We start from the raw sequence: 13172 nt of genomic DNA, 5'->3' as shown, positions 1-13172 counted from the left end.
CAAGTTTGAGGACAACCTCTGCAACTTAGGGAGACTCTGTCTCAAAATAAAAAATAAAAAGAGCTCAAATATAGCTCAGTGGTAGAGCACACCTGGGTTCAATCCCTAGTACCACAATAACAACAACAACAAATCCCCAATACCGCAAAAAGAAGACGGGGGTGTGAATCTCACTATGTTGCCCAGGCTGACCCTAAACAATTCTCCTGCCTCAGCCTCCTGAGTAACTGAGACTATAGGCACGTGCCATCATGCCAACTATATATGGCTTTTGACTCAGCAATTCTACCCTTAGAAATTTACTCTCTAGTCATGCTAACACACATGGAAAATGAATGAGAAATAAATATTTAATTTCACTACAAAAGCAAAATGTTAGAGAGCATTTAAATGGCCATTAGTAGGGTACTGAGGCACATCTTGTAACAACACTGTGAAACTAGAAAAAATAAATAAGACACAAAAGCCCATTATGCAATCTCTCAAATAAATTATTTTTTAAAAATTAAATACAGAAGAGTTTGTATAGTGTGTCCCATTTGTGTATAAAAGAGGGAAAGAACATATATGTATTTGTTAATATATGAACAAAATGTTTCTGGAAGGATAGACAATAATTCATTGCCTTAGTGTACTGGGGAGGCTAGATGGCTGGAAGGAGTTTCTTCCACTTTACATTCTCATAGCTTTGGAATTTGGTGCCATGGGAATGCACTTCATCATAAATAAATAAGTTGAATTTTACAACTAAATAAAAAGTGATTTTCAATCACTTATAAAGGGGGTATATTATGTAAATTCCCACTCTGAATGGTCCTTCTACTCTTGGCCATGGGTCTGGTCTGGTCAGGACCCTGTTCCTCAGGTACTACTCCATGCAGAGACTGGCCAAGGGCCACCAAAATAAACACTTCTTGAATTTCTCTGACATCTTGGAATTTGCTTTTATCTAATACTTGTAATAATCAAGCCACTACTGAAACAACTCTCCCATTTTTGAAAGTTGAAATGAGTTTGGAAGCCAGGCACGGTGGCGCACGCCTTTAAACTCGGTGACTTGAGAGGCTGAGGCAGGAGGATAGCAAGTTTGAGGCCAGTTTCGGCAACTTTGCAAGGTCCTAACCAACTTAGTGAGACTCTATCTCAAAATGAAAATAAAAGTGGGGGGCGGGGTTGGGGAAAAGTGACTCAGTGGAAAAGTGCCCCTGGGTTGAATCCCCAGTAAAAAGAGAAAGGAAGCAAGGAAGAAGTTAGTTTGGAGCTGTGCATCCCAGCTAGTTGGGAACCCAGCCTAGGAAAGGGTATACTTTGGGCAAGTTTTGACGCTCGTCTCCCAGAAGAAGGGATCATAGAAACATGGGAAGTTCATGGGAAGGGTCAGAAGCAGGTGTGACTGCGCAGCTGAGATAACAACAGACTACCACCCATCAAGATCTTCCCCAGACCTGGGATGCTCTTCAGTTCCAGCGGGTGGTAGTTCAGCACCTGGGGGCAGGATGATGGAGGACACAATGCCACGGGTGGGCCTGATCCCTTCTGCTCACTGCAGGACCTTTCACTCTACTCCTGTATTTCCCTTATACCCAAATAAGAGGAAGTACATGGCCATACCTAGGGGGGGTCTGCCCCAGAAGGTGCAGTAAATGTTAGTGGTAATCTGAATTTAACTTCAAGTAATGTTCTTGTTACTTATGGGTTACGACGCAGGAATTAAAGTAGGGCCTCCTAATTATTTTTGTTTTTTAATCTGCAAGAACACACAGATGCTAAAAGGAAAGGGCTGTCCTGACTTTTGGGAGACCCTGAACATGTGTAAGAGAGACAGGAGGTCTGGGCTTGCTAGCTTGCTGTCTCTACCCACCCACCATGGGGTCCCATCAGGCCTACATTTACCAAGTGACTAACTAGTCAGTGAATAGTAATTGCATAGATGATTAATTGAACTGATCAATCTAATCCAATTCAATTAATTCAATGTATGAGTATTCCCTCTATTAATACTTTCTCTGCCTCAGTTTCCTTCCTATCATCTTTAAGACAAAAGGAAAATCCTGATGGAGACAAGCAGTCCACTGGGAAATGATTAATATGTCTTTGGTGTCTCCCCACCTTAAACCCCATGAGGCCCCAGGTTTTCAATTAATTATTTTAATGAAATCAATTAATTATTTCAAAATTACCACAAGCATTATGTTTGTTGCTCAACTTAAGTTGTTAGAGGTATTCCACATCTGGGACAATGGGACAAAATGGGCTTAAGTTTCTCTCTCTTTCAGGTCTGCACTCTATAGAGTAGTTCAGGAGTCAACTACCTGGATTGGAATCCCAGTTCTACCATTCTATAGCTGTGTAATTTGGCAAATTGTTTAACCTCTCTGGGTCTGAATGCCTCATCTATAAAATACACATAATAGTAGTATCCACTTTGTTGGTCTGCTATGAGAACTCAATGAATAATGACAGGCCCTGTGCTCAGTAGAGTGTCTGGCACACAGTAAGTGCTCAATAAGTGCCATTATTATCATGGGTGGAACACTCACTCTGTTAACCACAATTGAGGTGTTGGCTGATAACAAGGGTGAGACACCTCCCAGCAATATTTGCAACTTAAAAGAGGAATCTGTAGGAAACTAGCAGGCCCAAGAGAACAAGTAGTCAAGGGTGAATGCCCAGGGCTAGGACTGTATCAGGGTAGGGCAGGCAATGCAAGGAGAACTTCAAAAGCCCACCTACTGCATCCCCCTCACCCGGGTCTGCCTGTCTCCCCAGGAACTGATAGGAGATAAATGAAACCACTCTTCAAAGCACACTGCTCAAGGACCCAAATCAAAAGGCCAGGCTTAAAGATAAGTTTCAGTCTACATTTCCTTTTGTCCCTCCTTCCCACCACATCTCTAAAGGAAATTCTAGGGGGATGAAAAGGAGTTAATTCCCCTCTTTTTATCAGAAGGAGTTACCTCCCCATCTACATGGCAATGGGCGGTCACAGAAGTTAATAGAGCAACAACCAGAAAGGGAGTTCAGACACCCTGATCCCTACTCCATGTAGCTGGCTGTTTATCCTGTGACTTTCAACTGTCCCCTAAGCTCTTAGTGCCTGTTTCTTCATCTGTCAAACAGGAATTAAAAAAAAAAAAAAAAAAAAAAAAAAAAACCTTCCCAAAGTAACTCCAAAAACTATGAGTTGAGGGACATGAACATACATTCAGGAAAAGATACTTTTGTGTAGTTATATAGGCAACATTTTGAAAAGCAGACATCCACTTTAAATTTTTTGGAATGTGGCAAAGTGAGATATAAATAAATACCCCTTATGTGTAAAATTAATATATATTCATTAACAAACATTTGATGGGCCCTATTGCACTAAAGCTGCCTGGATTCACACCCCGACCCTATCTCTAACCATAACAGCTTGGACCTTGGGCAAGTTGCAAAACCCCTCTGTGCCTCTATTTCTTCCTCCCTAAAATGGGGTGACAGCTGGGACCTACCTCTGAAGGTTTCTGTAGGGATAGAATGAGAGAATGAGTGCAGAGTGCTTAGAAGGATGCTGGCCTCTGCTGTGATGGTTAAACCCTTGGTTAGGCAATAAGAACAAGAAGAGGAGGAGAAAACAAGGAAGCATCACCATCCAACGGGAGATCAGACAAGTAAGCAAATAAAGGCAGATGCCCTGGGATAAGTGTAATAACAGAACATGACAGGAGCCATGAGAAGGCAGGAGAGGGAGCCCCTCAAGTCATTGGTGGAACAGGCTTTCTGCAAGACTGGCTGGCCTAGCTTTCTCCTGTTTGCTCCCACAGGTCCTTGGTGACCCTCTCATGCCCCAGGCTGTATCTGAAGCCCAGGAACAGGGCAGCCTGAGGAAGTGCCTCTGAGTGCTCTGAGTGCAGTGTACTAAATCAGGGCTCCTAGCCAAGGCAGTAATTGCCAGTCGCTGAAAGATATTAAGCGCAGGAAGGAAAACCAAGTTCTCTATGAGACAGACTTTTCAGAGTTCTTATAGTTTGTTAAAAAAAAAAAAAAAAAAAAACATAAATAGTTACCCAGTGAGATATTATTTTGTGTTGTTGCCATTAGGGTCTGAGTGTTATGCAGAGAGGTAATCATTCAGGCAAATTCACCTCAGCCAGGAGTGAAAACTACACATTAACCCCACACAACAAATCTATCACCTCTCCGCCCAGCCTGACTCAGGTCTTTTTCTCCTGGGTGGTGAATTTTATGTAAATTGAAGTCATGAAAAAAAAAATCTATAAATATTCACATTTTCCTAAAAGATTTTCCTGATGGCTGCAGGGGTGGTAGGACTTTTTTTTTTTTTTTAAAAGAAACATTGGACTAGAGGCTGAGGGAGGGGTTATTCTCATTTCCTTAGAATTCCCAGACAGCCTGGGCTCTTCCTGTTGGTTTCCAGTGCTGAGTTCTTCCGGATTGGGGTGCTGACATGTCTGCTCCCCAGAGCAATTGTCCCATAGATGTAGATGATGCAATGCAACACGGCCGATTACCTGGGACTTTTTTGTGTGCCAAGCACTCACTCAGCATGTGACATGTATTGTGTGTTTGCAGCCTCTCCATAGTGGGTTGGTCACTCCTACATTTTACACAAGAGGAAACTGAAGCTTAGGGAGGTTAACTTGTCCAGGGTTATCACCACAGCATGTTTCAGAGGCCTGGCTCCCAGGGACCCAACTCCAGGTAACTATCTCTCAATGTCCTGTGATTTTAGGTGACTATGCCTTCTATTCCTCACTTTCTTCAGCTTTAGCTGAGGATGAGAAGAGAACTCCATGTTTATTAAGCACCTGACATGCAGAATTGTTATTCTTTTCCACAATGTCATGGGGGCATTCCCAAGCAGCCCTTGTTCCTGTCCTGTTTCAACAGTGGCTACTCATTACCAGGGCAATCTGGGGAGGGTTTTCATATAGTAAGACTCCTTAATCATATACCTGTGACTTTTTTGCAAGGGAAGGACCTCTGCCATATGCCCTATGTAGCAAGGACTTACATAGCTTTTCAACAACACCCCTAGCACAATGCTCTGCCCACAGCTGGTCATCAATAAACATGGCCCAACTGATTACTGAGTCATATTCTCTCCCAGGTGACAATCCTTTGAAAAGTGAACTTCCTTTCAGGCCACTAGGGCCCCATTTAGGGCTCTGTATAGGTTAGTGTTTCAGCTAAGTGAATGTCAAATAGTGATTGTAATAATCATTCAGTAGTGTTTTAATTAGGCCTCTCGCCTGGCTAAGTACAGTTTTTCATTTTTTCTCTTAAGGTGATGGGATACATCTAGCCAGAGAGACTCTGCTGCTCTCACCAGCACCCCAAAGTATTTCTGTACTCCTGTGTGTTCCCAGAGTATGTCCCACTCACTTTACAGGAAGGAGAAGCAGGCCTGGCCTCTACTGCATGCTGTTTGGCACCACTGGCCCTAGTAGTGATTACTGCTATGAGTGTAGGAAGTGAGATTTTTCTAAAAGGATAATGAATTGCCAGGTGCAGTGGCACACACCTATAATCCCAGCAATTCAGGAGGCTGAGATAGGAGGATTGCAAGTTTGAGGCCAGTCTCAGCCACTTAGAGAGAACCTGTCTCAAAATTAAAAATAAATAAATAAAATGGACTGGAATGTAGTTCAGTGGTAAAGTGCCCAGTACCAAAAGAAAAAAAGAAAAAGAGAACAATGAATTATTACCTAAGTAAATTCCCTATCCCCTACCCCCAGCCTGACCAACTTCTGTTTACTTCTTTTCTTCCTTTCATTCACTACTTTTTTCCCTTCTCTTTTCCTCTCCAAATAAAAAAAAAAAAAAAAAAAAAAAAAAGCAAATATTCTATTGTCCTCCTTCCTTCTGTCCTTTTTTATCTACCCCATCCCAGGGTGGGAATTGACCCCAGGGCCTTCCCACATGTTAGACCCCACCTTCACTGAGCTACATCCTATATCCCCAGCCCTTTTTCATATGTTTTTTGTTGGTTTGTTTTATTTTCTTTTTAGTACTGGGGATTGAACCTAGGGGTGCTTAACCACTAAGTCACATTCCCAGCCATTCTTTAAAATTTTTATTCTGAGACAGGTTCCCACTAAGTTCCTTAGGGCCTCACTAAGTTGCTAAAGTTGATCTCCAACTTGCAATCCTCCTACCTCAGCCTCTGGAGTTACTGAGATTATAGACATGCACCACTGCACCCAGATATTTATACTTTATTTTGAGACAAAGTCTCACTAAATTGCCTGGTCTGGCCTCAAATTTGTGATCCTCCTGCCTCAGCCTCCTGAGTGGCTGGGATTACAGGTTTGAATACCACACTTTAGTTTCTCCTCTCTTTTCTACTGCCTCCTGCCCCCATGCACATTCCCTTCCCTTTTCTCCCAACTTATTTTACATTAATCATTTCTAACACACATCTGCTTGGGTCCTAGAAGGATTTCTTGGCTCATTCTCAGCTGGGCTGGTTACAACAGTCAAGAAGTCTTTCATCTTTTACTATCTCTTAAGTCTTCCCCCTTCTCAGTTCTTTCTCCTTTCCAAGGTGTCTACAAAGGCCAGCCCTTCTGCACTGGCTTTTTTCTGCTATTCTCCCTCTACATTATCAGTCTCCCAAAGGCCAAATGACCTTAGAGGTTGAAGCAGTCCCACAGCGGAGCTTTAAAGGTGGTGTTGACAGTGATAGTAAGGTCAGAATGCAGAGGCTGCTGTGAGCAAAAGAGGGATAGAGTCCACTGCAATAAGGAAATCACCTCCCTTCCCTTCCTTGCCTGTCCCTCTCACTGAAATGGAGGAGATACCGCCTATTAGGGCATCCCTTGTGATTGTTTTACCAGGATTAAAATTGAGGGAAGAAAGCCTGCTTAATTTTTTTTTTTTTTTTTTTTTTGCACCAGGTGCTGGGGATTAAAAAGGGGAGGGGTCTATCACCAAGCTACATTCCCAGCTCTTTTTAATTTTTTTTAATTTTATTTTGAGACAGGGTTTCACTAAATTGTCCAGGCTGGCCTGGAACTTGCCATCTCCTGCCACAATTTCCAGATTAGCTGGGATTACAGGCATGTGGCACCACACCTGGTTAAATTTGTGCGATTTCTAAAAGGTCTATAATATTGCTTTTCCAATCCCCATAAAAAGCAGTCTGGATCCAGGGAGTACTTTTAATATAGTAAATGACTGATATGGCCTGGGAGCCGGGCCTGCTATCTCTTGTACTGAACAGGATAAAGGTTGTGGTTTTTATTTCTATGATAGTTATTTCTTTCAGTTTGAAGAAACCTCTTGAAATTTCCTACCAGGTCTTCTCCTATTGTCACAAGGCGTTGGTCAGCACGAAGAGTCAGGAATGGGTAGTCCTGGAGTAATATGCCTGGAGTGACAGGCCTGACAATGGAGTGATGGATTGGAACTTGGGAAAGTGGTACTCCAAAGGAGAAGATGACACCAGCGCGCCTCCACTGGCCGCTTAGAGCACGGAGAAGTGGTCACTCCAGGGGGGCCAGCTTCATCTTCTGATAAGCTGCAGACACGGAACTTTAAAACCAGGACGATGACTACGTAAAATCTCTGCCAAGAGAAAGACTGGCAATGCATATTTTATCCAAAAGGCGCGGGAAGCCGAGGTCGGGTATTGTTATTTTTAATTTTAAAAAAGTTTTAAAAGTTTCCTGGGGAAACCTAGTGCATTTTCCCTTGCGTGGGGTAAGAATAAGGGGTACATCTCTGGAGTCAGTGTCATTCTGCCACACTTAGAGAGATCCCCATCTCTTCTAGGATACCGGTCTCTCCCATGACCCCAGGTTTCCCCGACCCCGCAAACAACAGCAGGGTGCGGTACAGTGAGGGAACTTTACTCTTTCAAACAGGACAGGACGAGAAACCCGAAACACACCCAAACACCGAACCTATAAATCAGAGCGTAGGCACTGCGCTCCAGGCGCGTCCGGGAGGTGCGCAGAACCCAGCGTACCGCACTTCACAAAGACTACCTCACCCCAGAAAGGAGTCCTCAAACTTGCAGTCTTCGCACTGGACAGGTTCAAAGTAGTGATAGCGACCGACGCCGCGCCCCGAGAATAGTGGATGCCTCCGAGGCTCAGACACTTCCAAGTGAACACACCCGGGAGAGGCCAGTTGGAATTGGGAAGGAGAGCGGGCCAGAGCTGCGCCTGAGAAGGACCCTGAGTCCCTAGGCATGGTCCGCCCCCAAGCGACCTCTGGGAGAGGCTCGGACTCAACAGTACCCGAGCCGGCGCCTGGCGCTCCCACCCTACCCCAACGCGGACATATAGGGTGACAGCGCCACTCTCCAGGGGTGGGGAGCGAAAGAGGAGATGGCAACAGGAAAGCCCAAGGAGAGTGAGCACAGGCCGGGGTCCCGGAGAAGTCCTGTCCCTCGAGAGACCCCGAGGCGAGGACGGCCCAGTGGGGCGGGGGGAGAAGGGAGGAGTGCAGAGAGCCGTGAAGGCCGAGTAGGCGGCCGCGCGCTGGCAAGGGCCCTTTAAGACTCTCCCCTCCCACCGGCGGCGCCGGCCTCCGCCCGCAGATCTCCCCGCCCCAGGGTCCCGGCGAGAGCTGCGATTGGGCGGGCGCGGCGATCCCTTTGAAGTGTGGCTGCCGATCGCGGCTATTTGACGTGCGGCTCGCGGAAGACTAAGGTTTTTGTGTTGCTCGCCGGGGCTAGCGGCGGCGGCGGCGGCGGCGGCGGCGGCGGCTGCGGCGTCGGTGGAGGAGGGGAGGAGGCGAGGAGGCGCAGCGACTGCTGCACGGCGCTCGACGCTGCGGAGCGAGCCCACTCGCCCCCGGAGCTCGCCTCCCCGGTGCTCCCCCTCCCTCCCCGCCCCCCCAGTGGCGCTGCCTCCTCCAAATGAGCGATTCGCCCGCTGGATCTAACCCAAGGACACCCGAAAGCAGCGGCAGCGGCAGCGGCAGCGGCGGCGGCGGGAAGAGGCCGGCGGTGCCGGCGGCGGTGTCCCTCTTACCCCCGGCGGACCCCCTGCGCCAGGCGAACCGGCTCCCTATCAGGGTCCTGAAGATGCTGAGCGCTCACACCGGTCACCTCCTACACCCGGAGTACCTACAGCCGCTGTCCTCCACTCCCGTCAGCCCCATTGAGGTCAGTCTCCCGGGCGCTACCCGCCCAGCACCGTCCCCATTCCGATCACCACTGCTGAGCTGGTGGTCTTGCTCCCTGCACCCCCCTGGCTCGGTGTGACACCCAGGTCTGGCCACGCTGGCGAGCTGAGGGACGGAACAACGAGGGCCACCAGGTTCCCCCGTAGAAGGTTCTCCTTCCCGGCTTGTCCTTGTCCCTTGGATTGAATTTGCTCTGGAGTTCCCACTGAGTCCTTTACTTTTTCTCTGGCTTCCAGTTTGCTACACAGAGGTGATTTCTCCTGGACCCACCCACCCCTAGCCCGCCCCACCCCCATCTCCGGCTTGTTCTTTTTGAAGCACTGGCCACCCGGGTCCCATTCCGCTTCTTTCCCATCCGGTTGGGGCACACTACGCTACACCCAGGCCCTCCCGATCCCGAGTCTTTCTTCCTGCCACTTCCCTGGGTGCCCTCCCTGGGAAGGAGGGAGGGGCTACTGAGAGTGCCAGCTGCAGCCCTGCCTTTAGAAATCACCTCTCTCAGTTCCTACCCAGCGGGCGCCATCGCCAGAAACCCGTCCCAAGCGAAGTTCCCCCAAACTAAAGACATAAGTTTTTCCCTGGGCCTAGAAGGGGCGGGGGTGTTACAGGAAAAGAGTCGAGTCACATTTCCAATCCCAAAGAAGGCACCTTTTTCCGCAGTGGCCCTTGGTAAACCCCTACCACTGCCCCATTCCCCAGTCAGGGCCTGTGGCGCACTCCCGAACCAACCCGCAGTGTGAGCGCAGTTCCGCCCATCTGCCCCGCCCGAGCCGGGCCTCACTCCCAGACCCTCTCGCCTAGGCCCTTCTTGCTCAGTCTTGCCGAAGTCGGTGCACAGGGAGCCCCGCTAACTTGGTGGGTCTCCTCTTCTCACCCCTTTCTCCCTCCCCTTGCCACTGTCTCCCACAGCTGGACGCCAAGAAGAGTCCATTGGCGCTTCTGGCCCAGACCTGCTCGCAGATCGGCAAACCCGACCCTCCGCCCTCGTCAAAGCTCAACTCGGTAGCGGCGGCTGCCAACGGGCTGGGAGCAGAGAAGGACCCTGGCCGCTCCGCCCCGGGCGCTGCCTCCGCTTCAGCGGCCCTCAAGCAGCTGGGGGACTCCCCCACTGAGGACAAGTCCAGCTTCAAGCCCTACTCCAAGGGCTCTGGTGGCGGCGACTCCCGCAAAGACAGTGGCTCCTCCTCGGTGTCCTCCACTTCTTCCTCATCCTCCTCGTCCCCCGGAGACAAGGCAGGCTTCAGGGTCCCCAGCGCCGCCTGCCCACCCTTTCCCCCGCATGGAGCGCCAGTCTCGGCCTCATCATCCTCATCCTCGCCCGGCGGATCCCGCGGCGGCTCCCCGCACCACTCTGACTGCAAGAGCAGCGGCGCGGGTGGCGGTGGGGAGCTGGACAAGAAAGACCAAGAGCCAAAGCCCAGCCCAGAGCCAGCGCCTGTGAGCCGAGGCAGCGGTGGGGAGCCTGGTGCACATGGTGGTGCCGAAGCTGTGGCCTCTGGGCGCAAGTCAGAGCCGCCCTCAGCTCTTGTGGGGGCCGGCCACGTGGCGCCAGTGTCACCCTACAAACCAGGTCACTCCGTGTTCCCGCTGCCGCCCTCCAGCATCGGCTACCATGGCTCTATCGTGGGCGCCTACGCCGGCTACCCGTCTCAGTTCGTGCCTGGCCTGGATCCTGGCAAGTCTGGCCTTGTGGGAGGCCAGCTGTCTGGGGGCTTGGGCCTGCCACCTGGCAAGCCCCCCAGTTCAAGCCCGCTCACGGGGGCCTCCCCACCCTCCTTCCTGCAGGGATTATGCCGCGACCCCTACTGCCTAGGAGGTTACCACAGCGCCTCACACCTCGGAGGCTCCAGCTGCTCCACTTGCAGCGCGCATGACCCAGCTGGGCCCAGCCTGAAGGCTGGGGGCTACCCACTGGTGTACCCCGGGCACCCGCTGCAGCCTGCCGCTCTCTCGTCTAGCGCCGCTCAGGCAGCGCTTCCCGGCCACCCACTCTACACCTATGGCTTCATGCTGCAGAACGAACCGCTGCCACACAGCTGCAACTGGGTGGCGGCCAGTGGGCCCTGCGACAAGCGCTTCGCCACCTCGGAGGAGCTGCTCAGCCACCTACGGACTCACACGGCCCTGCCTGGCGCCGAGAAACTTCTGGCCGCCTATCCCGGGGCCTCCGGCCTGGGCAGCGCTGCCGCTGCGGCTGCAGCCGCAGCCTCCTGCCATCTGCACCTCCCCCCGCCCACTGCCCCTGGCAGTCCCGGGTCGCTGTCATTGCGGAGTCCACACACTTTGGGGCTTAGCCGGTACCACCCCTATGGCAAGAGCCACTTATCCACAGCCGGGGGCCTGGCCGTGCCGTCCCTCCCTACAGCTGGACCCTACTACTCGCCATACGCGCTGTACGGACAGAGACTAGCCTCAGCTTCGGCTCTCGGATACCAGTAACTACAATTCTGACCCCTACCCAGCCCTCCTCTCCTCCCCCTCCTCCCTTGTCCCCCACCGCCTCCGTCACTGCTGCAGCCTCCACTACTGCTTATCCCTGCCGGGATTCCTGCCCAGACCCTCCCCACCGGACTGTGTATTTATTTACTATAATGTTAGCTTACAAGCTGGGAATATAAGTGCATTAACGGCCCACATGAGTCAATGGTATGCAAAAAGTCTATGTTCCCCCAAATAATAATATTAACCACGCAGATAACTACATGACCCTGCCCCTCTTCCTTTTATTTTTTCCTTAGAAATAAGTTTTAAATTTTTATTCCTTTTTTATTGGTTTGGTTTTAGGGAGAGGAGGGACAGTTGGGGTTCTTGGGTTCTTCTATATGTTTCGTTTTCCCTTCCTAGGGAGTTTCTTGCATGAGTCTTAACCATTAAAACTACAGCTCCCTCTCCTTTCCCCCTCTTTCCCCTTCATTCCCTCTTGTTTCCCTCAATTCAAGGTGTTTTTTTTCCCCCTTTGTACAAGTAGCAGAGAGGAGTTTTGTTTTTTGGTTTTTTATTTTTGTTTTAGTAACAATTTTAGGGTGTGGAGGGGGCAAGCTTGGTGGCTGGAGATCTTGAGCTCTATTGACCCCTCTGCAATATCCCTCCCTCTTCTTCAAGGGCCCTTGGTGTGGGACCTGGCTCCCCAAATTACAGCCTGGCCCCCTAACCTTGCTCTGAGCCAGGTGAGCCCTGACCCCACTAGTGGGCTTCTCCCATTGATAGGCCCAATGGCCTGAACAGAGCCTGTCTGCTCTGGGCCCTAACACCCTGTATTCACACTGCCGGCTGGTGAGACACCTGTAGGGCTCATCTTATTCAATTAAAAGTCCTAGAAGGCCCTGCTGGTGTGAAACTTTGCTCCTTATATTTTGCAAAGTGCTTTATCGTCATTGTTTTTTCTCTCCCTAACTGGGGCTGTACCCCTCCACTGGTGGCAGGGGCGGGGTCGGTGATCCTCTATGGATCCCTCCAAAGCAGACCAGTCGCGAAGTCAGCGGATGGTGCAACCTCACTAGGTCCATCTGGGGGAAAGTTGGGGACTCAGGGAGCACTCAAATGGTAGCAGCCCCCTCAACCTCTCCCAGGCCGGACCCAGCAATCCCCAAAGTTGGCTGTGGGTTTCTATGGGTCCTGCAGTGACTGGGATGGAAGACTCTGGCCCCTGTGTCTTCTCCCCACTTCTTCCCTTCCTCCTCGTCTCATGCAGCAGCGTTGGGGCTGCCGGGCATGTTTGGGGTGAATAGAGCTCTCCCTTGGTAAGACTTATTTTGTTAATAAATGGAATACTTGGCTATATTCACACCGTGGTGTGTTTCTCTCTTGCCTTACCCTCTCTCCCACTTCCAGACACCTAAGCAGATACCCGTTTTAAATTTTGTTTAAAATACTTTAGTGTCTTCTTCTGAGATTGGTGTACAGGGACGAGTTTAACACCCTTAAATGAGAGAGGGGTACTGCCAACACATTGCAAATAACAAGTTCACCTTTATTCTTTTCCCACTTGGTTGTTTAGCTCTCAGCCTCACTTAAAAGGCCTTGGCATTTTC

At 50.1% G+C, this 13172-nt stretch overlaps 1 protein-coding gene across 1 annotated transcript; it reads left to right on the top strand.

The window, feature by feature from the left end:
• The first annotated feature begins 8625 nt into the window (after positions 1–8625).
• Positions 8626–12925, top strand: Znf703 (zinc finger protein 703). The gene is made up of 2 exons (XM_047551381.1): positions 8626–9121; positions 10051–12925. Exons 1-2 carry the CDS (start codon positions 8873–8875, stop codon positions 11578–11580), a joined length of 1779 nt encoding a protein of 592 aa, XP_047407337.1. The 5' UTR covers positions 8626–8872; the 3' UTR covers positions 11581–12925.
• Positions 12926–13172: the final 247 nt, after the last annotated feature.

Source organism: Sciurus carolinensis, chromosome 4, assembly GCF_902686445.1.
Source record: "Sciurus carolinensis chromosome 4, mSciCar1.2, whole genome shotgun sequence".
NCBI classification, from domain to species: Eukaryota; Metazoa; Chordata; class Mammalia; order Rodentia; family Sciuridae; genus Sciurus; species Sciurus carolinensis.
This window is presented reverse-complemented; position numbering and strand designations above follow the sequence as displayed.